The sequence below is a fragment of the Neophocaena asiaeorientalis genome, unplaced genomic scaffold (genome assembly GCF_003031525.2).
Source record: "Neophocaena asiaeorientalis asiaeorientalis breed wild unplaced genomic scaffold, Neophocaena_asiaeorientalis_V1.1 scaffold226, whole genome shotgun sequence".
NCBI lineage: Eukaryota > Metazoa > Chordata > Mammalia > Artiodactyla > Phocoenidae > Neophocaena > Neophocaena asiaeorientalis.
In genome coordinates, this window is record NW_020173037.1 from 2,345,308 (window position 1) to 2,371,145 (window position 25,838).

Genomic DNA, 25,838 nt, shown 5'->3' on the forward strand with positions numbered 1-25,838 from the left:
CCCAGGCTGGGGCAGCTACCAACTGGCAAAAGTCCCGTCCACTTGGGGTGAAAAAATAAGCCAAGCAGACTGGCAGACCCCAGAGCATCAGAGCGACTCACAGGCTCAGCTGTGCACTCCCCACGCTGAGCTCCTTGAGGGGAGGGCACAGTGCTTACCACGGGATGGCCACAAGTGCCTCTAGTAGCTCAAGAAAGACCACAGCAAAACTCTTATCAATTTTTATTTCCTACCATACACCAAATGTACAGCACTGAACACAGTTGGTTGCTCTGATGTAAGAAATATTAATTGTTTGAAGAAACAGTGTACAAACTACTTCAAATTAAAAAAATGCGTACATCATTGCCTTTTTGTTGCTTACAAAAGACCCAATTTACAGTATCGATCATTAACATAGTGGAAAGGAAAAAAAAATTCAGTGCACATTACAAAACAGATCAAGTACAAAGGAGGCAAATAAATACAAACATCCTTCACAGAAACGTCCTGTTCAAACTACGCAAACACAAATCAATGAACTTGAAGTCACAGTAAATTATAATAATAAATACATAGGTCGGTAAGGGGTTTCTTTTAAATTAAATAAAATATATAACAAACTTGTTAAAATATTTAGCAAATTAAACTTTTGTCTTTGTAATAAGTGAACTCATCTGTGTGCATCTATCAGGGACTGTGTAGCAAAATGTTTGCAAGTACATAACTTTAATAGAAAATTTTGTTTGGTGTCCCGTTTATAATAGACAGCACACACGGTAGCTCTTTTTTTTTTTAAAGTTGATTTTTAAATACCCACCGTTCCTACCTAAGAACAGACATCTCATTTTCACTAGACTAAGAGTCAGGGTTCAAATGAACCCCAAACCAAAGATAAGCCCCACTTAATACAGAACGATGACCAGTGTCATGGGGTGAAATCACCGTGGACGGTGCTGTAGTTTGTGCAGTAACGGTAATAACAGTGGAAAACATCAAGCCTGCGAGCGCCATCGCATTCAGTCTACACACCCAGGAGGCTAAGAAAAATAAACACTTCGTTACAGCACAGAAATCAAGCCCATTTACACAGAGGCACGTTGCACACCCGGGGTGTGTGCACAGCAAAAAGGCAGTTTAGCTGGTTGTCTATACCTTTTTCTTAAAAAAAATAAATATAAAAAAACTTTAGAAACAATGCTTAACTACTTTACAATCCCTGAAATAGACATTGCCTTTCCTATAGCAACTACTAAACTCTGATCCACCCAGAAATGCGAGATTGTGGGCTCAATTTCGTGTCTGTGAGTGTGTCTGTCTGTGGGTTGTGAGTGTGTGTGCTTTGTAGCACTTGTTGTTCTGCAGAAAGACTTCTGTCAAATTGAAAGCTGTCTGGCTGCCTAAGGAGGCTGAGACAATGTCGCCAGTGTTTCAAGCAACGACTCAGATCTGGGTACCATTTTTGCATGTGTGATTATATTTTCCATTTCTTCCCAGTCAACCCAGTAAGATAAATGCTATTTCAGGGGATATGGTATCTACACAGTTTTCCATTTGGATGCGTTTACATTTGCTAAGTACAAATCTACATCAATATCGTCCCTTGTATATTGTGACAACGTGTGGCAGGAAAGCCCGGCTGGTCACGTCAAGCCTTACTTCTCATCTCAGGGTCAGAGCTGCCCACTGTCTGGTGTGACTTGAAAAACAAATGGACAAACCTGCATCACTGAAAAAGCTTGTTTCTTTAAACCATTTCAAATAAATAATTAATATGAATTGAAGCCGTACAGCCAAGTCGAATACTTTGCTGATTGCTATGTTTAATTATTGCTAACAGATTTGGAATGGGCTGTTTTCCAGTCTACTGTGCTTCTGTGAGGGCGCACATCCCACGAGTGGGCGCCTTTTATCTTGCTGTCCCTCCTGCACACCTTACCTAAGCCTGTTTATAAACACAAAGCCAGTGAAGGTGGGACAGGGGTTGGGGTAGAAGTGTGCAGTAAAAGTCGAACCGGACCACAGTGCAGTCCGGAGACAAGGATTTCCTTCATTCTTGTCTGCCTTCTCCTTTAAACCCAGCAAGGTATGTGATTTGAGAAGAGCATTTCTATATAAATTCTATTGGAAAATAAATTAATAAACACACTTGTAAAAATATGGCAGACTTCAAAATGCAATTAAAAGATAAAAAAACTCTTTGATTAGAAATAAATAAAATATAAAAATGTCACGTTTATTTTACATATACTGTACAAAAAGAACCCAAAAGAGTGCAATGAAGAAATAAAAGGAAAGCATATGAAAATAAATAAGATCTAATATTTGACTGCATTGCTTTTCATCCAAAGAGTCTATCATAGGTTTTCTTTCCTTTTCACGTTAGCTGGGGTGGGGGGAAATTAGTGCAATGTTGCAATTGTAGATGCAGTACGGCGCCTGCCTGCCTTAGCGGCCGGGGGCCCTCCAGATCCATACACGCGGCTGCCGGTGGAGAGTCTGCAGCCCGTGGCGCTGTGCTCCTACACGTGGATGCCCTTCACCGCCTGCTTGATGCTCTCCAGCAGAGCCTTGCATTCTGGGGAATAGTCCCGCTCCAGATTGCTGTACATGTCTGTGAGCGTGTTGACATACGCTTCAAAATTCTGCTCACTGATGGGCCCCTGAAGGAGGACAAAACACATGGCATCAGTCACGTGACCCAGGCTGCTGGGAAAAGGGGAGCAAGTCCACGGGGGTTACCGTGACTCTGGCATCAGGGAGGGACGCAGGCGGCTGTGCGCTCTTCACTCAGTTAACGGGGTGAGCGCCACTGCCCGTATTTTGGGGTCAGTTTGGAGCCACACCAGGTGGAGGTCTCGCTGCTGGGCTGGGCCCTTCCCAGCTGCACCTTCCTCCCGAGAGGGGCTCTCGGCCTCCCTCACATGCACGTGCTCAGCATGGAGACCTCGTCTGCAGAAGGCGGGTGTGGGCCAGGCAGGAGGAGGGCTCTGCTCGTCCAGAAGCTTCCTCTGACAGCCCTGGGCCGGGGTTTCAGGGCTGTGAGGCTAGACAAGGTGTCACCAGCTGTCTGGTGGGAACTGTCCTCTTTCATCGTCAGACTCCTTTGTCCATCTCCGCCTTGAGGGTTCTAGCTAGGCTTTCCCCCTCTCTCTGTCTTTCCAGGTGGAATACGGGATTCACAGAGTCCGGTCTGTTCACGCCCTGCTCTTTGCTTGTGTGTGGGCACCTCCTGTCCCTAACGTGGTGGCTCAAATAGAGCGGCCCCTCGCAGCGTGGAAACTGCACGAGTGGAAGGAACAAGCGGCCGGGGGAACTGCCGCTCCGCCACTTCTTGGGCCTGCATTTCCCAGCTTTTTGGAAACGTGCCTTACTTACTGCACAAGAAGCGTGGAAGAAGGGACTTGTAAAAGGCCTCAGTGCAAAGGAACGAAGGGTATTACTGTGATTGCTGCTGCCGAAGAGCTCGGCTTTCTCAACGTGGAGCTGATTTCATTGTGCCCAGCCAAGCACTGACTCCACCAGCTGCCTGACGCTGCTCTCCGTTCCCTTGTCGTTTCTGCCTTCGCCGTGTCACGAGTTTCTAGCTGGACGAGGACCCGGATGGCAGAGTGATAAAGGCCACCTCGCTTGTGCAGGCTTTGGAACCTCCATCAAATGACGTAAGGCTCAGAGCCTCCAATCCCTCCCCCATAAGATGGGAGACCAGTGCTCTAAATAAATTGTGAACATTTAGTGGGACCTGCCCCCAAATCACCGCGAGAGTGCCTTGTATGAAACTATACAAAGTACAACTTATCTTGCATGGTAACAGTGATTTTTATGGCGCCACTGAAGAAAAAAATATTACAGAATACGAATTTGAAGTATGAGAGAAATGTTAAGAAATAATAATATAACAATAATATTCAATAATTACCTTAATACTGGCCATAAAGTAATCATTTATTTTCCTTTGGGTTCTTTTTTATTACATTATTGATTTTTTAAAAAAAATATTGTTTTCTTTTTCTTATTGTCAGGAGACGTATTTGGAATTGGTGAAGATGAGGGCTCCATGCTGGGAAGTTGGACAAATTGCGAGATTTCTTGCTTTCAGGAAAACCAATCCTATTTCTTTATTAAATGGCTGCTTTTTCAAACCCTTCTGTATATAAAACTTGCAGCTTTAGAAAACTTGTCCTAAACATGCCTGTACTGAGGAAATGGAAAGCATTCAACAATGCAGCCCTCTTCCAAATGTTTATTATATTTATGAAAATGTAAAGGAAACCAATTTTCTATGAATTTTAAATAGTTGCAATGCCTCAAGCATATGTTTAGGTTTTGGAAATAGGATTCCTTGCTCACTCTTGTGCTTTTTATTCTATATGAGGAGTACCTATATATATGAAGAACATACTTAGGTAAAGACGCAGACGTAGAGAACGGGCTTGAGGACACGGGAAGGGGGAAGGGTAAGCTAGGACGAAGTGTGAGAGTGGCGTGGACATACATACACTACCAAATGTAAAACAGATAGCTAGTGGGAAGCAGCCGCATAGCACAGGGAGATCAGCTTGGGGTTTTGTGACCACCTAGAGGGGTGGGATAGTGAGGGTGGGAGGGAGAGGCAAGAGGGAGGAGATATGGGGCTATAGGTATACGTATAGCTGATTCACTTTGTTATAAAGCAGAAACTAACACACCATTGTAAAGCAATTATACTCCAATAAAGATGTTAAAAAAAAAAAAAAAAAGAAAGCATGGGTCTCAGATTGTGTAAGCCACGTTAGCAAGCTTTCCATTTGGAAACAAATTTTGAGAGCAGGAACTTTGGCCTCCAGTTTTCATTTTCCATTATAAACTTAGTTTCAGATAAACCCTCATCATCTGTGAATGGCTCCTGCGGTATCAGAAGCCCTTGGTCGTGACATAGGGTTAACGTAAATATCCATCACGTTCCCAGGGATGAAGTGTGGGTGGCCCATCCCCTCGGAGCCGACTTTCCGCCCCAGCCCTGGGTGACGGCTCGCCAGCAAGGGGAGCCCTGGGTCGGAGCCGCGTGGCCTCAGACTCACCATCTGTGGGAGCTGGATGTCAGCGAGGCTGGAGATGAGGGCTTGGCTCAGGCCCGCCAGGTCCTTCAGCAGACTCTCGTTGCTCTGTTCTATCAGTTTGTTTTCCTCCTCTATCGTCTTTAAGTTGCTCTCCATAGACGTGATCTGAAAGGGAAAGAACTTGGGAATGTGGGAAGCAGGGTTTGGAAGGGCGGGGCTTCAGCGGGGTCCGGCGCGGATCAGGCCTATGGCCGCCTGTCCTCAGAAAGCGGCAGCCCTGCCCGCCCCCCGCCCCCCTCCCCTTCGCTCTGAGGGCCGGAACCACAGCCCCAAGTGCGGCTCTTCAGCCCAGATTCTCCCACTTCTGCAGATCCACACCTCCACGTGGCTGTAAGGCGGACTTCAAGGGCAAACCTTCGCTATTACCCAAACCCTCCCTACACAGCCCCCTCCTTCCCAGCTGATGGCAACTTGCTCGCTGCCCAGGCCTGGGAGGCGTCCCTAACAGCGCTTTCTCTCGCACTTCATGTCCACTGGGCTCCCCCGTCAGAGGGCCCAGGATGGAGACGGTGCCCACCTGCACTGCTGCTCCCCAGGAGCAGCCGCCGTGGTGACTGTGACCCCTTCTCAGGGGCGGCCCTGCACCCGGCTGGGCACCACCCAATCTCTTGCTGACCTGTCTTCACCCCACCTACCCACGCGGGTCTCTTCAAATGTCAGGCAGATCGTAGGTCAAATATGATCGTGTTAACCCTTGGCTCTAAACCCCGTAATGGTTCTGCGTTCATTCAGAATAAAAACCAACGTCTTAAAAAGGGCCTGGGAAGCCCTGTGTGTCCCCGGGGACCCACCTCCTATAACCCCCAGGTCACTGACCTGCAGCCACACTCACTCTGCTATTTCTCAGAACGCTGGGCCTTCTCAAGGGTTAGGGGCTTGGCACTGGCTGTTTCTACTGTTGCAAACACTCCTCCCCCTTCCTGTTTGGCTAATGGCCTCAGCTCCTCGAGTCTGGCCACATGTTTCCTTCTCTCCTCTCTGTATCGAACCCTGGCTGCTTCTCCCCATGCCCTGCCCTCGTGCGATGTAGTTTATCGCTTCTGATTTTTTGTTATCGTTTACCTCCCCTTCTAGACTGTAAGCTCCATGAGGGCAAGGCCTTTGCTTTCTTCACGAACGTTCTCAAGACAAGTTCTCATGATTGCGAGAACCACGCATGACGCTCTCTTTGTAGCTTGGATTGCTATTAATGGAAGATTATGACAGTGGTCACGCAGAAACCTGCTTTTCAGATGGACTGAAAGCTTCTGTTTTAGGCCCCTGTGAGTGAAGACTTCTGAGAGTCAGTAACCTCAGTGGCCCAAACCCCACGTTTCAGGAAAGGAGAAAAGGGAGAAAGACACTTCAACTTAACATTGTCTCATTCTTTTCCTTCTGATTTATTGCAATAGAGTTATTGTGAGTGTTTTTAAAAATCCTGGACTGGAGAGTTCCCTGGTGGTCCAGTGGTTAGGACTCGGTGCTCTCATTGCTGGGGCCCGAGCTCGATCTCTGGTCGGGGAGCTAAGATCCCACAAGCCTTGGGGCACGGCCAAAAACCAGACAAACAAAAAAAGACAAAAAACAAATCCTGGACTGAACTTTTAATTTCCTCGTGGGTAAATTTAATCAGGGGCTGGGGCAGACCCAGGAGAATGCAGAATTGAGAAATTGCTTGAATTTTCAATAAAGAATGTCAGGAAAATCTGGGAAAAGATCCATTTCTATCAAAGACTGACTCATTCAGAGGTGTTCTAGAAAAATTAAATTTAAAAAGTTGCATTGTTTTACTTGAATTTCCAATAAAACTAAGGCCTCCTATATCTTCTCAGGACGGTTCTTCTAAAGCACCACATACTCCAGAGGCTCTGCAATTATAGGAAGATCGTCTTACTTGCTGATAAAGCCTTTGGTGAACCCAGGGCAAAAACGTGAGCAGTTTGGCCTACAGCTGCCAAACCAGTGATTGTCCAGCGTGATCCATGTATTCAAGCCTTCACAAGGATCGTGTACAGGAGACACACTCTGTGTGTTCATTGCAAAAGATCCGTATGTTTTTCTTAAATTTTATTTTATTTATTTATTTTTGGCTGTGCTGGGTCTTCGTTGCTGCGTGCGGGCTTTCTCTAGTTGCAGTGAGCGGGGGCTACTCTTTGTGCGGTGTGCGGGCTTCTCTTGTTGTGGAGCTCGGGCTCTAGGCACACGGGCTCAGTAGTTGTGGCACGTGGGCTCAGTAGTTGTGGCGCACAGGCTTAGTTGCTCCACGGCATGTGGGATCTTCCCGGACCAGGGCTCGAACCCGTGTCCCCTGCACTGGCAGGCGGACTCTTAACCACTGCGCCACCAGGGATGTCTGATAAGTTTGTTTTTTATCATAGGGTTTAATAGTTCAATGTGTTCCCTCCATTTAGGACTACGATTACCTAAAGATAACTCATTGCTCTCCTGCCTTCTCCTTTCCTCCATCCCTTCCCTCACTGCTTCCTCCCTTCCTTCTTCCTTTTTTTTTTTTTTTACCTGCGTCTGGAGTTTCATCATATCTGCTTCAATTTTAAGGTTGGACTCATTGAGTTCCTTTATTTCTTCATCCAAATGCCTAATTTCTTCATCACTCTCTACACCTGTAAAAAGTCAGACTCTTTTAGTTCAAACAGAAAATAAGAGACTGAGACAAATCTGAGCCCTTTTACACTGAGTTTGTGGTTTGCTAAGTGAAAATGAGATTTTAATCTATAACGTTGAATTTTTACCCATATTCAAGATTCTTAAAAAGTGGGTTCAAAGAGTTGCAGGATTTTCTTCCTTAGTAAGAAATGCACCAGCGTTTAATGTAATTCTGCTGTGTTCCAGGTCTGCTGCTGGACCCTGTGGGGCAGGTGTCATCACCCTTCCTTCCCCCCACAAAGGCCAGAGCTTCACAGAGGTTAAAGGAGGCCACGGTGACCCCCGACGGGGCCGCATCACCTGCCCCGGGGCCAAAGGAAGGGGCAGAGCCTGCCTGAGCTCCAAAGCCCGGGCGTTCTCTCTTGTGCGATGCTGCCAGGACAGGAAGACCTGGATGGTGCTGAGTAACAAGCAAACGCATGGGGTCTTATGAGCCATTATTAGAGGCAGAGGGGGGTCCTGGCAGGGGGGCTCGAGCCCAGGGACACACAGCTCGGCTTCTCCCCGGACCAGGATCAGAAGCAAATGGCGTCCGGGGAGAGTGTGGCTTTGGAGTTTGAACGCTGCCTGGCTCCTGTTCCTGAACTTGCGTCACTTACTTCACGTCCTTGTGCTTCAGTAAAACGTTGTGAGAATCAACGCAATAAAACATAAAGTGCTGAACATACAACGGGTTCTCAATGCACGGGAGTTATTTTCCCATCATCCTTTTAGAGAAGGAATATGAATACATTTTAAAGATTTTAAAAAGCTGGGAAGAGGAGCTCATGATCAGGATGCCAGAAGCAGGATTTAAGGTCATTTCAACAGTCCAGAATGATGACTCTAAACCAAGAGATGACAATTCAGCGGGATAAATGCGAATGCCAGCATTTAGATTTAGTGAGACCAATGCGTGAGCAGAGCCGGCAATCTGTGCGAAACAGCTCTCGGCTCTGGTACTCTCCTGGGTCGCTGGAGCACAGTTCACCTACTGAAGGCGGACCTCACACGCTCCACGGCCCAGCAATGCCGTTCCTAGGCACACACCTGAGACAAACCTACAGCAGCAGGATGTGTAAGGTGCATGTGGTATATTCTTCACGGAAGCACAACCGGGAAACAAGCCACTCTTTTTAAGAGTCACACACGGATTTAAAAGATGGAGTGATGCTTTCAGAGAAATAAAGTAACAACAGGTCACAGTCCCCGGCTTGGTTCTACCCGTGTGCTAAAGACGCCATCAGATAAAATCCCCAAAGCAAAGTAATTGTTTTGCCTTTGTTTCCCAGATGTGTCAGGATGGTCTTCGAAGGAAACAACACACGCCTGAGATAGTGCTGGTGAGAACTCAAGAAAAGTACTCAAGAATCAGAGGGACACAGGAAGATCCAATATAGACCTCAGCTCAGCCACTGTGTGTATTAACTGTGGTCGGGGGTTGACACTAGGAAGGCATGTAGAGAAACAGAGATAGAGATGCTAAATTAAACCATGTGGATCCTCCACAAAAATACCATTCCGAGGGTACAGCAGAATTTAAGGATTCAAACATAGGTGCCCAGAGCTTGAAATTTGAGAGAGGGCTTATACCAGGAGCACACACACACACACACACACACACACACACACACACACATGCAATAGGTGCCCAGAGCTTGAAATTTGATAGAGGGCTTATACCAGGAGCACACACACACACATACACACACACACACACACACACACATGCAGGCTCATACAAAAAACTATCATTTTCAGGACTGAAGCGCAAAAGTTCAGCCAGTGTACCCTAATTCATCAAAAGTCTCATCGCTTGGCTTTCTCTGCTGGAGATCCTTATTAAAAAGTAAGGTAAACCTAAGACATGGACACCACTAAATTAACTGAATCAGCCTGATTTTTAAAACAATTAGCACCTGCAACACCACATTTACACTTTTATTTTCTCACAGCAATCAAAACTCCAACTGAAAAATCAGTAGCGTTGGGGTGGGTTCGGCACAACTCCAAAATCTTACATATTTTTCTGAGAACTAGAAGACAGAATTTTCTCTGAACTCTGTTCTCTGCAGACCTGAGCATAAACGAGAGCAGAAAGGCATTTTGTCCAGTAGCAAAAGAACATTACATACCTGTTTGTCATGCTGTGTTTATATTCCTTTTTATGTATGAAAAAAAAATCGTCCTGCTCTAGACTGACCTTTCAACCTACAAGTTTCTGGAAAAATAACACACCAGTCAACACGCACATCTGAAGGCGGCTAATTCCGAATTTGACTCTCTTATCTCGTGACCTAAGTCATCTTCTCAAGATACCACTTGTGTTCACAAGCCTGAGTATTCCCAGGAAACTTTATTCTTCAAGCACCCTTTGTCACATGTCGCCATGCTCTGCTAACTGCCCTAATCACATCACCTGTGAATCTGACCCCCAAGGGTGACAGAGGCAGCATGTTCCACTCTCTCATCATCCCTATGAAAAATCCAAGATGGAAATTTTACCCTCATAACATAATACTGCCAAACATTTAAAATTGATCCCTGAAAAAGAAGTTCTGTACCTTCTTTTTTCTCAAAGATGGCTGAAGTATTCCTTATTTGTATCTTTTATTTAAGTTTTGGATCTCATTTAAATCTCAACACATTTTGAAATAGCTCCCCGAGCTCCACTCTCTGTGCTGTATGTCACTAGAGGCCACTAGAGGTCACAACAAGGTCACTAGGCTATTCTCTGAAAACATCACACAGTATACAAATATACATATTTCAGCATTTTAACATTGTCATCAGGAACTCTAGCCCCCATGACCTAATACATTACAGCAAACAAGCCCCCTTCCCCACCTACAGGTGACTGATGAGTTCGCACCAGGACTCTGGCCTGTCCTTCGAAATAGCTCTTGGTCCCTATGATGAAAGTGATGGAACTCTGATATATCAGAGCCATTTCCAAACCAACTAGTCAGTCACCCCTATGTCACTTGATCAAGGAAAAAAAAAAAAAAAAAAGTAAGGAAAAAACCCAAGAGATTGTTCTTTAGAGAAAGTTATAGTTTAGTTCAAATTTGAGGAAAGCTTCCTTCTTGCCTAGTCAAATAGCACTTCCCGCACGGAGGATGGTTTAGACATGGGACCCGCCGGAGACCAGGGTCCAGACCTCGGGGGTGGCCGCCCCGCCCCGCCCTCTTACCTCCAGATGCTTTGACCTTGATGGTCATTAGTTCTTCAGAGACCTTGCCCTTCTTGATGGCTTGTGCATTGAGAGGACATCCAGATAAGCTGTGAGAAGAGAAATTATACCGATGTGTGAAACACATATTACTTCTCACAAAAATTAAAATTTTGTACTCACTACTTACTCTTTAAGTCTTTGCCTGCCTACTCATTACATTACAACCTGCAGTCTCTGTGCAGAACGCAACAATATCTATTAAAACAAAAGCAAAAGCCCTCAAATAAAGTGTTTTGTGTTTTTTTCTCAAATCAAAATACAAATAGCTACTGTTGATAATTATCACTGAATTAATTTTGTTAAAATGTTACTACTTTGCATTCATGTAAGGGCCTTTTTTTAGTAGTGGTTACTTTATTCACCGTAAATGTAAAACGGTATGTATACATTTTGCATAAGACTTGTTCCAGATGAGTCAAAAATGCCATGAATAATAAATCTAGTTCTTCCTGTCTGTATACACACTGTCATTTGATCTTTACAGAATGACTCAAATTGATACAAGCCCAAAATAATATCCCTCCCCCCCCACTTCATGGCAAATCCAGTTTGGGTAGGGGAAAGTTTCGAATTTATTCTTTAACTTGTAAACATCATTTTTCATTAAAGAATCTCTACCTGAAAGGAACAGAAAAGGCAGGGCTGTAGGTGTATTTAAGCAGCCTCACTGCCCAGGCAGTGCGCTGCCCGGCAGGCTCTTTATACGCTTTTCCTGAAGAGCCACCCCCTTCACACCTGCGTCCTTCCTGTAATGTCATGTTTTGTTTAAATTACACCAAAACGATAATGACAACATTGAACGATACTCGTTTCCTGTAGCACGTGATGAGATGGTTTTGTTGCTCTATGCAGCCATTCATTCTTTTGTCATTTGGTTATATTTTTGGAGATACCACTTTTAAATAAAATTAAAAATGATAATTAGCCATTGAAAATATTTCTTCCCAGAGAAATTTGGTTACAATTCATGCATGAAACAATCATTTTCCATCCAAAGATTGGAACACTTGGCAGAGTGAAAGGAGAATATTTCTGAAACAAAGCCCTTCATAAATGTTTGCAGAATGAATATTTTTCTTAAGAATTTAAAATTGTTCTATATTAAGATTATATGAAATAAAACAATAATAGATATGTAATACTACATATAAAAGGAAGGCTCTGTGGGTTGCCAAGATTTGATAAATTATGAAATATTTTACACAGGAAAAGAAAATAATGGAAAAGCACAAACTGAACTTTGAACCTGACTTTTCTATTTTGGAAGCTGCTCACTAAAAAGAGTGGCCTTTATAAGCTACATTATCTTCTTTTTCTTTTCCTGGAAAGTTTGAACAAGTCTGTCTTGTCTTCTGTCACATATTGTGTTCTGACAAATGGTTACAAACAGGAGTAATGGTTGGCTGGTAAACTGGATTTTAAAAGTCACCTGTGGGAGGTTTGTAACAAGATGGATGTTAATACCTCCCAAGAACTTCTATCTCTCCCGTCAAGGGTCTGCACTGTTTAGACAACACAGGGTGAGCGTCCAGGGGGGACAGCCGTGTGGAATGCTAGTGAAACTCCACAACCACGTGCGTTAGAACCGAGTACAGTTAAGTGACGGGAGGGAGGCTTTGGTCTAAAAAATGCCACTGGATGGGCTTCCCTGGTGGCGCAGTGGTTGAGAGTCCGCCTGCCGATGCAGGGGGCGTGGGTTCGTGCCCCGGTCCGGGAGGATCCCCCGTGCCGCGGAGCGGCTGGGCCCGTGAGCCGTGGCCGCTAAGCCTGCGCGTCTGGGGCCTGTGCTCCGCGGCGGGAGAGGCCACAGCAGTGAGAGGCCCGCGTGCCGCAAAAAAAAAAAAAAAGTAAAAAATGCCACTGGATGTTCTGTACCTCCCAATGTGGTTGTATCTTCCAGGATATAAAACAAATCCTAAATTTAAGAAAACTGGGGCAAGAAAATATTTTTAATGTCCTCTTTCCTTTTGAGGATGCCACATCCTCCACAAGGCTCAGCCTTGCAGCTCAGGAAAACAGGGAGGTTGGCTGGGCGTCCCCTTTGGGGTTCGGGCTCCGTTCTTTAAGGCAGGAGAAACATGCTTTATATGGCTTGGACCAAATTCACAATTCTATGAAGGCAGGGAAAGACAATTTTTTTTTTTAAAGATTAAAAAAATTTTTTTAAATTTATTTATTTTAAAAATTTATTCATTTATATATATATTTTTGGCTGCATTGGGTCTTTATGGAGTCTTAACCACTGCGCCTCCAGGGAAGCCCCAGGGGAAGGCAATTTAAAACTATATCTTCATCTGCCCTGTTACAGTAAAACAGCAGGTGACAGATCTGTGTGGTGGACATCATTGTTTATAATACGTTAGTAAACCTCAATAAAATTACAGTTATGGCGTGGCACTAAATGAGTTCTATTAGTCACAGGACTTCTGGTTTTAAAGCTGCAGACATCCATAATGATGTGTATTTAATATAATATCATTTGTCTTCTCAGTTGCTATTCTTTCAAAGTGGAAGTCTGTAACATGAAGTCTTAAAGAAAGGTTTTAAAGTAATTAGTATGTAAACAAAATGCTGATGTAATGCACAGGTAATTGTTCTCAGCCATCCTCTAAGGTAACTTTTGTAATTATTCCCATTTTGCTGAATCTTAAATGGGAAAAGTTACAGAACTTGCTTTAGAGGACGGCTGAGGAAAGTCTGCACGAGTGCCTCGTGGTCGGGAGGATCCAGGAAACACCAGGGATGGGCTGGTACCCAGCTCGGGAGAGGGGCTCTGGGGCCCCGATGCTGTGAGCTGTGCAGGAGGGGGGCAATCCCTGAACTTCCCTGTGCTCTGATTCTTCTGTCAACTGAGGGTCACCGCAGTCCCTGTAGCTTACAGGGTTTGTACGGGTTTAAAGGGATAAGCCATGTGAGGAACTCAGAACAGGCTGTCTGCTGGGACAGAGCAGCCTGGAACAGCAGTTGGCCTTTGGCAGTGACGGGAAAGAGAACAGAACAAGTCAGGACATCAGGGTTGAGAACAGGACAGATAAAGGTGTATCGTAGGTCAGTACGTGTGATTCCAGCATGTCAGTCCTACTTTAATGAATTATTGCATAGCTACATATATATTAATATAATTGTACAAAAGGGAAAGGAAATCGTCTGTGCTGAACACCTACTAGGTACCAGGCAATAAGCCAGGTATTTTATTATCTTATTTGTTTAAATCCTACACATAGTAAAGAAAAGCATTCCACCCCAAAGAGAATACCCCAGGTTAAATTTGGGCTCTTAAATCCTTTGAGTAGCAAGAGTGAAAAACAGTGAAATCTGAATTATTCATTTGTCTGAATTCTTAACTGTTTTTCTTCTCCTAGAAAATAATATCTCTGCATTAATACTGCAGCCCATATTTCTGAACTCATAATTTCCTTTTCTTATTATGAAATAAGTAGTAATGTACACAGATACATACAACGTGTATTTGCAGTTGAAAGAATGCCCTTGAGGGGCATACCTTGAATTTACCTTCAAACACAGAACGCGCTTTGAAGCTTCACCTGCCCCATAGCAACAGCTGTGTCCTGTCCCGCAGAGACAGCCATTAACTCCAACTGCAGATGAAAAATTTCCTAGTTTTTTAAAACGTGATTTTGCTACACGTTTTTTCACTTTGTGGGACAGAATCCCACCACACGTATCCCTCAGCACTCTGTCTCACTCAACACCCGCTCCAAGTCCGCCCGTGGTGCCTTTGCATCCACACGGATCCGAGGCCCTGCAGGTGGAGCCACTCCTGTGCCCTGCGCTGCAGGGGCCAAGGTGGCGGGCAGGCGGTCCCCAGCCTGGAGCCGGGAAGCCGGGAAGACGACACGTCCGTCTCCATCTCCGGGTGCAGGAGAGCCTCTGGGACTGAGCCTGGACGCCTGGCAGCTGGACAGCAGGGCACCCTCACCAGCTCCCTTACATCTAAGGCATCAGCTTCCTGACATGGTTCTACCAATTCCTCTTCCACTTACAGCTCTGAGGGTCCCTGCAGCTCTACACCCTCACCAGGCCTGGCGTCATCATGTAAAACCACTCCAGGATTTTTCAAGAGAAATCTGTGTTCTAACTGAGGGATGCACTCGCCACCATCCGGCATTAATATTTCATTATCGATGTCAACATGGATATGACAGGGTCCGGGGTGAGAAAGCACAGCTGCTGTGCAGCTATGAGGCTCACTTGATGTGTGACTGTCCTTCCTGGATGGGAAACGACGGTACAGACCCAGAAGAAAACAATGTGCGCTATTGTGAACGTGACCGGGCATCTGAGAACCATCAAAAAATAAACCACCTAAAGAGATCAGGTTTCCTCCATAAGCAGGTGTAGCTCTTGGAAGACTTCATCTCCTCACACCGTTGGTGTGCACCTCGAAAACGGAACCAGCTCTGCTCTCCTGGCATCCTGCCCATAAGCAGAGCTTCAGGACTCGCGAAGCTTTGTTAGATCCTAAATCTGCATCGTGTGCCACAGCCCCACGACCAGAGATGTGTGCAGTGAACCTTCTAGCCCCGCTCCTTATTTTGTTTTTTGGCCGTGCCGCTTGGCTTGTGGGATCTTAGTTCCCTGACCAGGGATCGAAACTGCACCCTTGGCAGTGAAAGCGTGGAGTCCTAAGCACTGGACCGCCAGGGAATTCCGCTAGCTCCTCTCCTTGATGGAGAATGTGGACAAAAGTCTGGTTTAAGATCAGTGCTCCTGACAAAGAGCCTGGTTGACATACATGCCACTCAATGATGAAGGAACTGAGTCCTTGTGAAGCTAGAAAGAGTTTTCTAAGTCTCTCTTGTCCTCCGTGTACTTAGTAATCGCTGTGTCCTTTTCTTTCTGGCCGCTGGGGATGACTCACAGCTTCCCAGCTGCAAAATAACTACCATTTGGTCTGAAACGGAGCCAGCTGACGAGCAGAAGGGCATGACATAAACACGTAAAGTGAAAGTTTACGATCACATAACAGAAGTGAGGAGCTATCACCACTTAGAACTGAAGTGAACCACTGACAGAACCATTAAAAAAAGCAGCACAAGCAGTATTTTAGAATAAAAAACCACAAGCACAGTTTCGCAAGTGGTTGAAAATCGTGCAGTGAATTTCAGAAATAGAGAAAATAACATTTTCCATCCTTCAAACTTGTCAAATATCTATCTGGCAAGACTCATTACTTGGACATCTAAGGTGCTATGATTAGTGACCTTGAGGGGGTCTCTCCCCTCCCCCGGACAATCCAGGTGACAGACAATCACAGCAACCACACATTAAGAAGCAAAGCGGGGCTTCCCTGGTGGCGCAGGGGCTGGGAGTCCGCCTGCCGATGCAGGGGACACGGGTTCGTGCCCCAGTCCGGGATCCTGTGGGTGACAAACACGTTGTTCACGTGGCCCAGCCCATTGCAGCCGGGCAGCGGGCAGTGGGGAAGTTCCTGTTTGTTCAGCTTCCAGGAGAGGGGGGCCCCATTGAGAGGGTTCTCCTTCTGTCTCTTGGCGGCCAGGGGACAGCCAGAAGCCGTGCGGTGGGATGTGTATTTACCTGATATGTGACCTTGGCCGTCACACCCGATCACAGGGCATCTGGAGAGACACAGCACAGTCGTTAGCAGCTGGGAGAGACGAGATAAGCCAGGTGAAGCACTGAGGCGAGTGAACGAGGAAGTGGTGGTGAGAGCAGACCACACAGGGGGCAAGTGCGGAAACGACGGCGTCTACCAGATGCCTTCCAACCGGGGAGACAGCAGTGCTGGCAGCAGTGATGGCCCTCAGGCTCCCAGCTAAGCAACCGTCATGCATTATCTCATGTGAGCCTCACTGCTCGCCTGGTGGGCAGAGGCGCTGTTACCCCACTTTAGAGGGGCGGAGAATGACTTCTAGAGCTCAGGGGACTTGCCACCAGTTTAGAAGGAGTGGAGTCAAGTGTGTGGCCACACTTCTCAGCTCCAGAAACAGCCAGGGAAGCCCTTGGTTACGGGTTACGTTGCCTCCAAACAAAGACCAAGGGTCTAACGTGTCAACTGGCTCTCCCTCATCACAGAGTCCCTGGCTCAGAGAACGGGAGTTCTGATTTCCAAATGTCTAAATATTGCACGTTGTCCAGCAAGCCTCTGTACATTTCTGCACCTGTGTCTGCATCTGTCACCCAAGACCTGAAGCATGTTTCTCAGAGGAGGGAGTTCGCTTTAGATAAAATTGCGCCTTGAGTTTCAGGGGAGCCCACAGCCATGTGTGTCACACTAGGGCATGTCCACGAGGCTGCTTTCCTTTAAAACCGCTGGGCAAGGACCAAGTCCTGCTTTCCTTTGCACCATCAGAGACCCGTGTGAGCACCACTGGGGAGGGCGAGGTGTTCTGCAGCCTCCGAGCTGCCATGCTGCTCCCAGGGCCTCGTGAGGAACAAAACACGCAGTTGCCTCCCAACCGAAGTCCCCCCGTTTGTCCCACAAGTGGCCTCTGCCCTGATGCCGCCGCCTCAGCCGTCACACTTACTTGAGTTCAGGGTCTTCTTTTTCTTCCTTCGTAGGGGTCACCTTGACACCACCTTTCCTGGCACGAGGGCAGCCGGACAGGCTGAAATACGGACCCAACAAAGAACAAAACAGAAGCATGTGATCTCACGGGCGCAGCTGCCACCGCTCTGATTTCCATCTCGGGCATGGGGTCAGTCTTACCTTCGGTGGGAGGCATAGTTTCCGGTCACGTGCCCCGAACCGTCACAGCCTGGAGTGGGACACCTGGAAGACACGAGAGCGGAGCTGGGGCCGCGTAGGAGTGGTAGGGGGGTCACGACAAATCACACAGAGACAAGCAGTCAAACAGAATGAGCGGATTTGTGGGACTCTTTGCTTGTACAGAACTGGTTTTTGGCTAAGAATCCTTTTTAAAAAAAATAAATTTATTTTTATTTATTTTTGGTTGTGTTGGGTCTTCGTTGCTGTGCGCGGGCTCTCTCTAGTTGTGGCGAGTGGGGTCTACTCTTCGTTGCGGTGCGCGGGCTTCCCATTGCGGTGGCTTCTCTTGTTGCGGAGCATGGGCTCTAGGCACGCGGGCTTCAGTAGCTGTGGCACGTGGGCTCAGCAGTTGTGGCTCACGGGCTCTAGAGCACAGGCTCAGTAGTTGTGGCGCACGGGCTTAGTTGCTCCGCGGCATGTGGGATCTTCCTGGACCAGGGCTCGAACCCGTGTCCCCTGCATTGGCAGGCGATTCTTAACCACTGCGCCACCAGAGAAGCCCTAAGAATCCATTTTTAAAGGAAATATTAAGATGTGTTAACTACTGTCCAATGCTTGGAAGACACCGTATTCATTGTTATCCTGCATTCTTTTTTTCCTTCTTTTTAAGCCTTATATTTTTAATTGAAGTGTAGTTGGTTTCCAATGTTGTGTTAGTTTCAGGTGTATAGCAGAGTGATTCAGTTATATATATATATGTATATACATATATATATACGTAAAATTTTTCAGATTCTTTTCCCTTATGGGTTATTACAAGTCTCGAGTATAGTTCCCTGTGCTACACAATAGGTCCCTGTTGTTAAACCTTATTTTGGAAGGAATCTGAAATTCGACCCACAACTTACCGCTGGGCTTCTGTCTACATCATGCAAAGTTCTTATCTTTTGCTTAAGAAAAAAGAGTTCCCAAATTGTCTCTGTGTGTAATTTATTTCCTTTGATTTGCTCCAACACCATGATAACCCCTTACACTCAGATGGACAACAGTGGTGGATGGGACAACCAGAGACCTGGTGGATTAATGCACCTGCCAAAGAACCTAGGACATTTGCACCTGATCTGTTCTGCCTCAGGGTCCACCTTAAGAGGTCTTGTGGAAACTCTACCAATAACTCTGACTGACAGTCAACCGTTAAATTTGGAGTCAGGGGAGTGAAGGCGGAAGAAGATTCCAATTTTACTTAGAGTGCTAATTAGGAACAGGGTTTAAAATACACTTGAATGCAAAAATATACAGAGATTCTCACTCTTTTGTTGCCTTAAAAAATGCCAGATACTAATACAAACGCAGAGGTGGGCTTCCCTGGTGGCACAGTGGTTAAGAGTCTGCCTGCCAATGCAGGGGACACGGGTTTGATCCCTGGTCTGGGAAAATCCCACATGCCGTGGGGCGACTAAGCCCGTGAGCCACAACTACTGAGCCCACGAGCCACAACTACTGAGGCGGCGAGCCACAACTACTGAGTCTGCACTCTAGAGCCCATAAGCCACAACTACTGAGCCCGCACGCCACAACTACTGAAGGCTGTGCGCCTAGAGCCCGTGCTCTGCAACGAGAGGCCACCGCAATGAGAAGCCCACGCACCGCAACGAAGAGTAGCCCCCGCTCGCCACAACTAGAGAAAGCCTGCGTGCAGCAGTGAAGACCCAACGCAGCCAAAAGTAAAAACGTATAAAATAAATAAATAAATAAATAAATTTATAAAAAAATAAAATGCAGAGGCTGTCATAAAATATTTGCTTTCCTGAAAGTTCTTGTAGACAAGGTCATTGTGATTACTTCACTTGTATGCCCACCCGGGTTCAGATTTCTACTCGAACAAGAGTTTGAGAAGATAATAATCCAAAGAAGAATGTGAACATTATTCCTTTCCTTAAACTCCAACCCACTGAACTTTCACAGAAATTCTTCTATATTCAATCTTCAGGCGGAACATAGGGAGTGAATGCTTTTCTCGAAGGAAATATGAAATCTGCATACACCTCTTCGAGCTAACCAGAGAACCCTGCAATGATTCTCTAACCAAACATTTAGAGATTTAATACATATTCTATACTGTAAGAAAGGCTCAGATGCTATTAATATTTTTATTAAAATAGTGGTTTACTAGCACATTGCAATTCTGGAAAAGTCTATGCCAAAAAAACCTTGTTTTGAAATTCTCCCTGAATATCCAAACAAGAGGTCAACGAAATGTCCCCTTTTCTTTCTGTACAGAAAAAACCCACAAAGATGTTACTTATTAGGTGGCTGTATAAAGCAGGTAAGTACTGAACATTGCTATAGAACCACTCAATCTACATGTTTTCAATGTATTATCAACATTTTCTTCTAGAAATAATGTTTAGAGAAAATACTTAGGAGAACTGATAGCTATTTTTAAGATACGGCAATACGGAAGTTCAGAGCAACTAAGATTGAGTGAGTATGCCTAGCCCTTCTCTCCTTTCAATCTGCTAATAAGTCTCCACTTCACATCCTTACATTTCAATCTAGAAAGATGGTAGCCAATAAAACGATTTCTAGAATCTACACTGACACAATCAATTGTGCACTCACTTTGTATATTTTAGAGTTGTCTTTACTGTTCATGGTACTAAAATTCTGAATTTTTATACCTGTTTAATATCACATCTTGTTTCATAAACTTTTTTTGGATAATTTTTAGATAAATTTTAAAGAAGTTAAAAAATGGAAATACTAGCAAAATATTAAGAAGATATATTCTCTGAAATTTTACCTGTAATTTAGACACCAAGTGTTAATTCTACTATTTACACAAATATTATTTTATCACTAGACTTAGTAACACTGATTTTTCCTAAAATATTATGTGCAAATGCGTTTTGCTAATTAATGTTATTCTTCATCTTTTCTGAATGTATGCCTTATATTTTTAAAGGGTAAATAGTGGATTATAACTTTTTATTAGTCTGCAAGTATTATAACCACACATGAAAATAACAGGTGAGAAGTTTGGGATAAAAGAAGATAATAGTAGGAAAAATCAAATCAATCAACATAAGTTAATATACGTGTGACTTTGAGATCCTGTAGACAAGGTGAAAATGAGCCAGAATTGTATGTCGCCCCCAAAAGTGAAAGGCTGTCATATGATTCAAAATGCCCACAAGGTAAAGTACTGAGCAGTTTTCCTAAAGTCAGATGATGAAAATGCTGGCCGTACCCTCCAAGTCTGATCAGTATACACGTTCTGAAGGTAATAGAGAAAAGGTGTCGTAGGTGTTCAACATCATTGCTTTTAACATTTTTTTTTTTTTTTTTCCTGTATGCAGGCCTCTCACTGTTGTGGCCTCTCCCGTTGCGGAGCACAGGCTCCGGACGCGCAGGCTCAGCGGCCATGGCTCACGGGCCCAGCCGCTCCGCGGCACGTGGGATCTTCCCGGACTGGGGCATGAACCCACGTCCCCTGCATCGGCAGGCGGACTCTCAACCACTGCGCCACCAGGGAAGCCCAACATCATTGCTTTTAAAAACATTGTGAAATACAAACCCTCCAAGTCCAGCTAATTAACTAAACTAAATTACAGTGATTTGGTTTTAGCTGTTAGAGTTTTTGGTGAGAGAGCGCGTGGTCATAATTTACTTAGGTGCCATCTGCCCCTGGTTAGGGCCACCCTGGCCGGACACTTACTTGAGTTCCTGAGAGTTGGCCGCCATGAGGGATTTCAGAGTCTTATCTGCCAAAGGACATCCAGAAACACTGAAGAGGGAGGAGAAAGCAAAAACAGAGACACACGCGCTGACGCACGCAGGCCTGACTTGGGGGCAGCCTGAGCTGGTGAACACATGTTCAATCCACCGACGGGCTTTGGGAAAAAGTCTGAACCCGTCTTTGCTGCTCTAGCCAGACCGGGCTTTGGGTACCTTGACTACTTGTCACAGACTCTGGTTTGCTATTTACCAAACCAGGGGCTTTAGCCCAGCGAGACCCCCGGCTCCAGTGATGACTGACCCAGAGAACCCTCCCTCTGCATCCCGAGGGATGGTGCTCAGAAGTTAAGGCCCTGCCCAGAGGGACAGCGAATCACATGGGTGACACAGGTGGGAGGAAGGGCCGAGCACAGCCTCTGCACTACTGTCCCTCCGACCCTTTACTGAAGCCTCCCACAGCGTAAAAGGTCAGTTCAGGTCACTGCCGTCCTACCTGGGTTTCACTTGAGTCCTAAAGCTAGACAGGACCCGAGCCTGACATGAACTCTAACTTCTGGGTTGTAGCCTGGATCATAGGATCAGAAAACCGTTATTGACCAGAGAAGTACACCTTCTTTACAATCTCAGTAAAAAGACTGAAGACTTAGCTTTATTTCTGAAAAATGAAACGAACCAAAACCCCAACTAACTCAGTCTCCAACTCCCGATCGAGATATCTTTCTAGAGAGGGTGAGGGTGAGTCCTTACGGAGGACAGATGCAGAACGCCTAAGTGAGAGGGTGGGGAGCTACCTGCGATGAGATGCATAGTTGCCTGTGACGTGCCCGCTCCCGTCGCATCCTGGCGTTGGACAGCTGGGTCAATAAAAACATAGAATCAGGGTCAGGTGCATTCACGCATGCACTTGCTCTGACTGGGTATGAGGTAGCTTCTCTTTTCAAGACCAGTTAACACATATGGGACGTGAAGAAGCTAATGAACTAAAGATGTAGATTATGTAAGGACCAGCAGACGAGACAAGAGGGAACTGCCATGATCCTGAGTTATTAGTTTCCAGGATCACATCAGCTCTCTGATTCAGACGATGGAGGACAGTGATGCTAAAATACGTGTCCTGGTAATGGATGTGAGTGAATCAACACTCAGTGGTGTTCTATTTCTTTGAAAATATGAGTTATAAAACATAAATATTAAACACCCATGCTTCACCATGATAGCAGCTCTTAGGTACCAATCATATCACAGATTTCAGAAAGAAATTTTTGTGACTTTTTTTTAAAGAAAAAGATAACATAGTAACTTCATAAGCATGTTAGAAAACACCTGAAAAAGAAGATCTTTGAAAATACTACATATGGCTAAAATGTAAACTGACATTTTAGATGGGACAGTTGCTGATAGTACAGAAATAGTTACGAAGTTTAGTTAATAAAGCTTGTGATCAGTTTCATTCAAAGTTTTGAACCCAGCAAAGACAACGAGGAATTAACCACCTAAGCAGTAGGCTCTCCAGGCTGTCTGCCCAAGACCAGAGTCTGTCCCGGGCACTTCATTTATCTCAGAAGCTGGTCACGTTCTGCGCATCTTATGTGTGTTTTAAAAATAATGCAAGTGGATAGGTATCCTGAGCAGTTTTGCTGCCAGAGTTAACAGATTCCTTGGTTTCTGAGCCCTTTATTTCCCTCTGACGCTGCTTGAAAGTTGCTGGTGTGAGGTAAGCAGATTGACCCCAGCCCACTCGGTGGTCTTTGTGTCAATAATCAGGGACATCAGCTACGTCACTAGTGCTTTCTGATGTTTTCGGCACCCTGCCTAACGTGAAGGCTCACCCACGTGTGGAACGCAGACTCTGCCTCTTTAAAGGGGCATTTGGGGATAGATTGATGACATCCAAGATTTCTGAAACGTCACCTTCTCAGTATTTTTTTCCCCTGTGAGCTACTTTCCAATCATTCTCAGGTACTCTAAAGAAACTGTAAGAGTTAGAACGTCTTCATCTCTCAGAGAGATGTTTGATTTCCGGAGCTTGATCCGAGCTGAACCAGCCAGCTCTTTGCCCACCACTTTTCTAGATGGAACATCAGAAAGGAAAATGCGGAAGCTACAAATATATGTAAACAAGTAAAGAGAAAAAAGAACAACGACTAACGTCTGAGCTGAGTTATCTTGCAAGTGCCATTCACCCGCTAAGCAGAGAAAAAATCTTTTCGATAATTACACAGCTGGAATATTCAGAGCGTGAGAGATGGGTTACAGTGCCCTGGGAATTCCTACTTTGGAAATACATCGCCACCTGGTGTGCCAAAATAGCTTTGCATTTGTTTTATTTTACTTTAAATTTTATTTCTATTTTTAAATTATGCCTATTAATACTGCCAGGAGAGGCAAAGTGCCAGTGATTTTTAAAACCAGACAGTTATAAATTACTTAGGAAGTATAATGATAAAGTGTGCATTTAAATAGTGGCTATTTTGTTTCAGCTCTGTGGTACAAAGAGGTCAAGGAATAAAGCCAAGATTGCAGGGGGCGAGGTAGTGGGAAAAGGTCCTGTTTTGGATCCGATCTTCAATGAGAAATCTTGTACGATAACATGTGCAGATCCCAGGTGGGTGCTGTATTCTGGGAAGATTTGCAAATGAGAGTATCACAACTCAGAGAAAGGAAACTAGCTAGTTCCCTCAGTAAGTGGGGCTCAAACTCTAAGCAAATTCATGTTGATCAATGACATCAAAAAGTCCTATTTTAGCGGAACAGTTTCTGGTAAGCAATTAAGGTGCATTTATCTCTTAGAAACATAAAACAAAGCATAATAAGGACAGGGTGAAATTGTAAAGCAGTGAGACGTTTACAGAACCAGTGTGTGACACAGGTGTGTAGAAGTACGTGGTACCCACACAAGCACTCCCCTGTTACGAAATGAGCAGAAGACCACGAGGCCTCTAGAGAGTCAATTTCCTAGGAATTCATGATTCTATTCCAAAAATTGTTCACCATCTTTTTGGAGCCCTTTCTCTTTGCACCAATGAGAAGTGCCCCTTACAAAATAATCACACTTAATTTTTCTGTCTAAAATGGTGATGCAGGTTAATTATCAGTTCTTTCCATTTCATTTAGCTTGGAACGACTCTGGAAATTTCCAAAATCTACCTTCAAAGGATAAACATTGGCCCTTTTGGAAGATATCTGAGACAATATGCAGACACAAAATGCATACAAAGATTTTAGAAACTTGACTCGCAGGCCCATGGCAGCCTCGACATGGCCGCGCCAGGGCACCTCCCGGAGGGTGCTGTGCTTGGTGACGTGCAGCTCTGGTATGTGGGCCCTACATCATCAGGAAATGTTAACCTCCTAAGAGAACAACATGCTCGAGGCAGCAATGTCTGCCCACGAAATCCTTAAGGAATGCAGCATAATCGATTATTTAAAAATCACTCGACCATAAAAAGAAACGAAATTGAGTCATCTGTAGTGAGGTGGATGGACCTAGCAGCTGTCAGACAGAGTGAAGTAAGTCAGAAAGAGAAAAACAAATACCATATGCTAATACACATATATGGAATCTAAAAAGAAAATGGTCATAGGAACCTAGGGGCAGGACAGGAATAAAGACGCAGCCGTAGAGAATGGACTTGAGGACACGGGGAGGGGGAAGGGTAAGCTGGGACGAAGTGAGAGAGTGGCATGGACATATATACACTACCAAATGTAAGGTAGATAGCTAGTGGGAAACAGCCGCATAGCACAGGGAGATCTGCTCAGTGCTTTGTGACCACCTAGAGGGGTGGGAGGGAGACGCAAGAGGGAGGGGATATGGGGATATATGTATACATACAGCTGATTCACTTTGTTACACAGCAGAAACTAATGCACCATTGTAAAGCAATTACACTCCAATAAAGATATTAAAAAAAAATCACTTGAGTGTGGACAGGACAGACTGATGCTGGCTCGGGCCTTCTGATCGACAGCTTGCGTGTGCAGGGCCTGTGCAGCGTCTGAGGTGTGTCCCTGTCACTGGGGAAATGAGCGGCAGTGCAGTGGTACCAGGGGCCCACGCGGGGACGTGGAAGAAGCAACCTCAGTGGCTGGAAGAGCCTGCCCTCCTGGGAAAGGGGGCGGGAGCAGCGGGGCTGGGAAGGGGGGACCACAACAGCCGGGAAGGCCTCTCGGGTGGGTGACACGTGGGGGAAGAGCCGAGGGAGGGGAGGACGGGCCCGCAGAGATCGGTGGGCAGAGCATTCTACTCAGGACAGGGTGCTTAATCTATTGTATTAGAAAAACGTAAACGTACTTTTCTGCTGGGGGACTCAGAAGAGGGTACAGATGCCAGCGCCTAAGTGCAAGGGTCCCTCTCTGCTAGAAACTCTCATTAGCTGGCAGCTTTAACTGTACTGGGTGAGAATATACATGAACGTTTAATCACGTTCCTGTGGAAAAGATTTTCTTGCATGTCACTCACTCACTCCCGGCA

At 45.4% G+C, this 25,838-nt stretch overlaps 1 protein-coding gene across 1 annotated transcript in view; it reads right to left on the reverse strand.

Moving 5' to 3' along the window:
• Positions 1 to 259: 259 nt before the first annotated feature.
• Positions 260 to 25,838, reverse strand: part of ST18 (ST18 C2H2C-type zinc finger transcription factor) — a 65,916-nt gene continuing 40,337 nt past the window's right edge. Inside the window, exons 11-19 of the mRNA XM_024742560.1 lie at positions 22,156 to 22,218; positions 21,345 to 21,413; positions 17,627 to 17,689; positions 17,445 to 17,525; positions 16,316 to 16,535; positions 10,894 to 10,984; positions 7,575 to 7,678; positions 5,040 to 5,183; positions 260 to 2,642 (exon numbers count right to left, since the gene is read on the reverse strand). Coding sequence (XP_024598328.1) covers positions 2,502 to 2,642; positions 5,040 to 5,183; positions 7,575 to 7,678; positions 10,894 to 10,984; positions 16,316 to 16,535; positions 17,445 to 17,525; positions 17,627 to 17,689; positions 21,345 to 21,413; positions 22,156 to 22,218 — 976 coding nt within the window. The 3' untranslated portion in view covers positions 260 to 2,501. The remainder of the gene's footprint in view (positions 2,643 to 5,039; positions 5,184 to 7,574; positions 7,679 to 10,893; positions 10,985 to 16,315; positions 16,536 to 17,444; positions 17,526 to 17,626; positions 17,690 to 21,344; positions 21,414 to 22,155; positions 22,219 to 25,838) is intronic.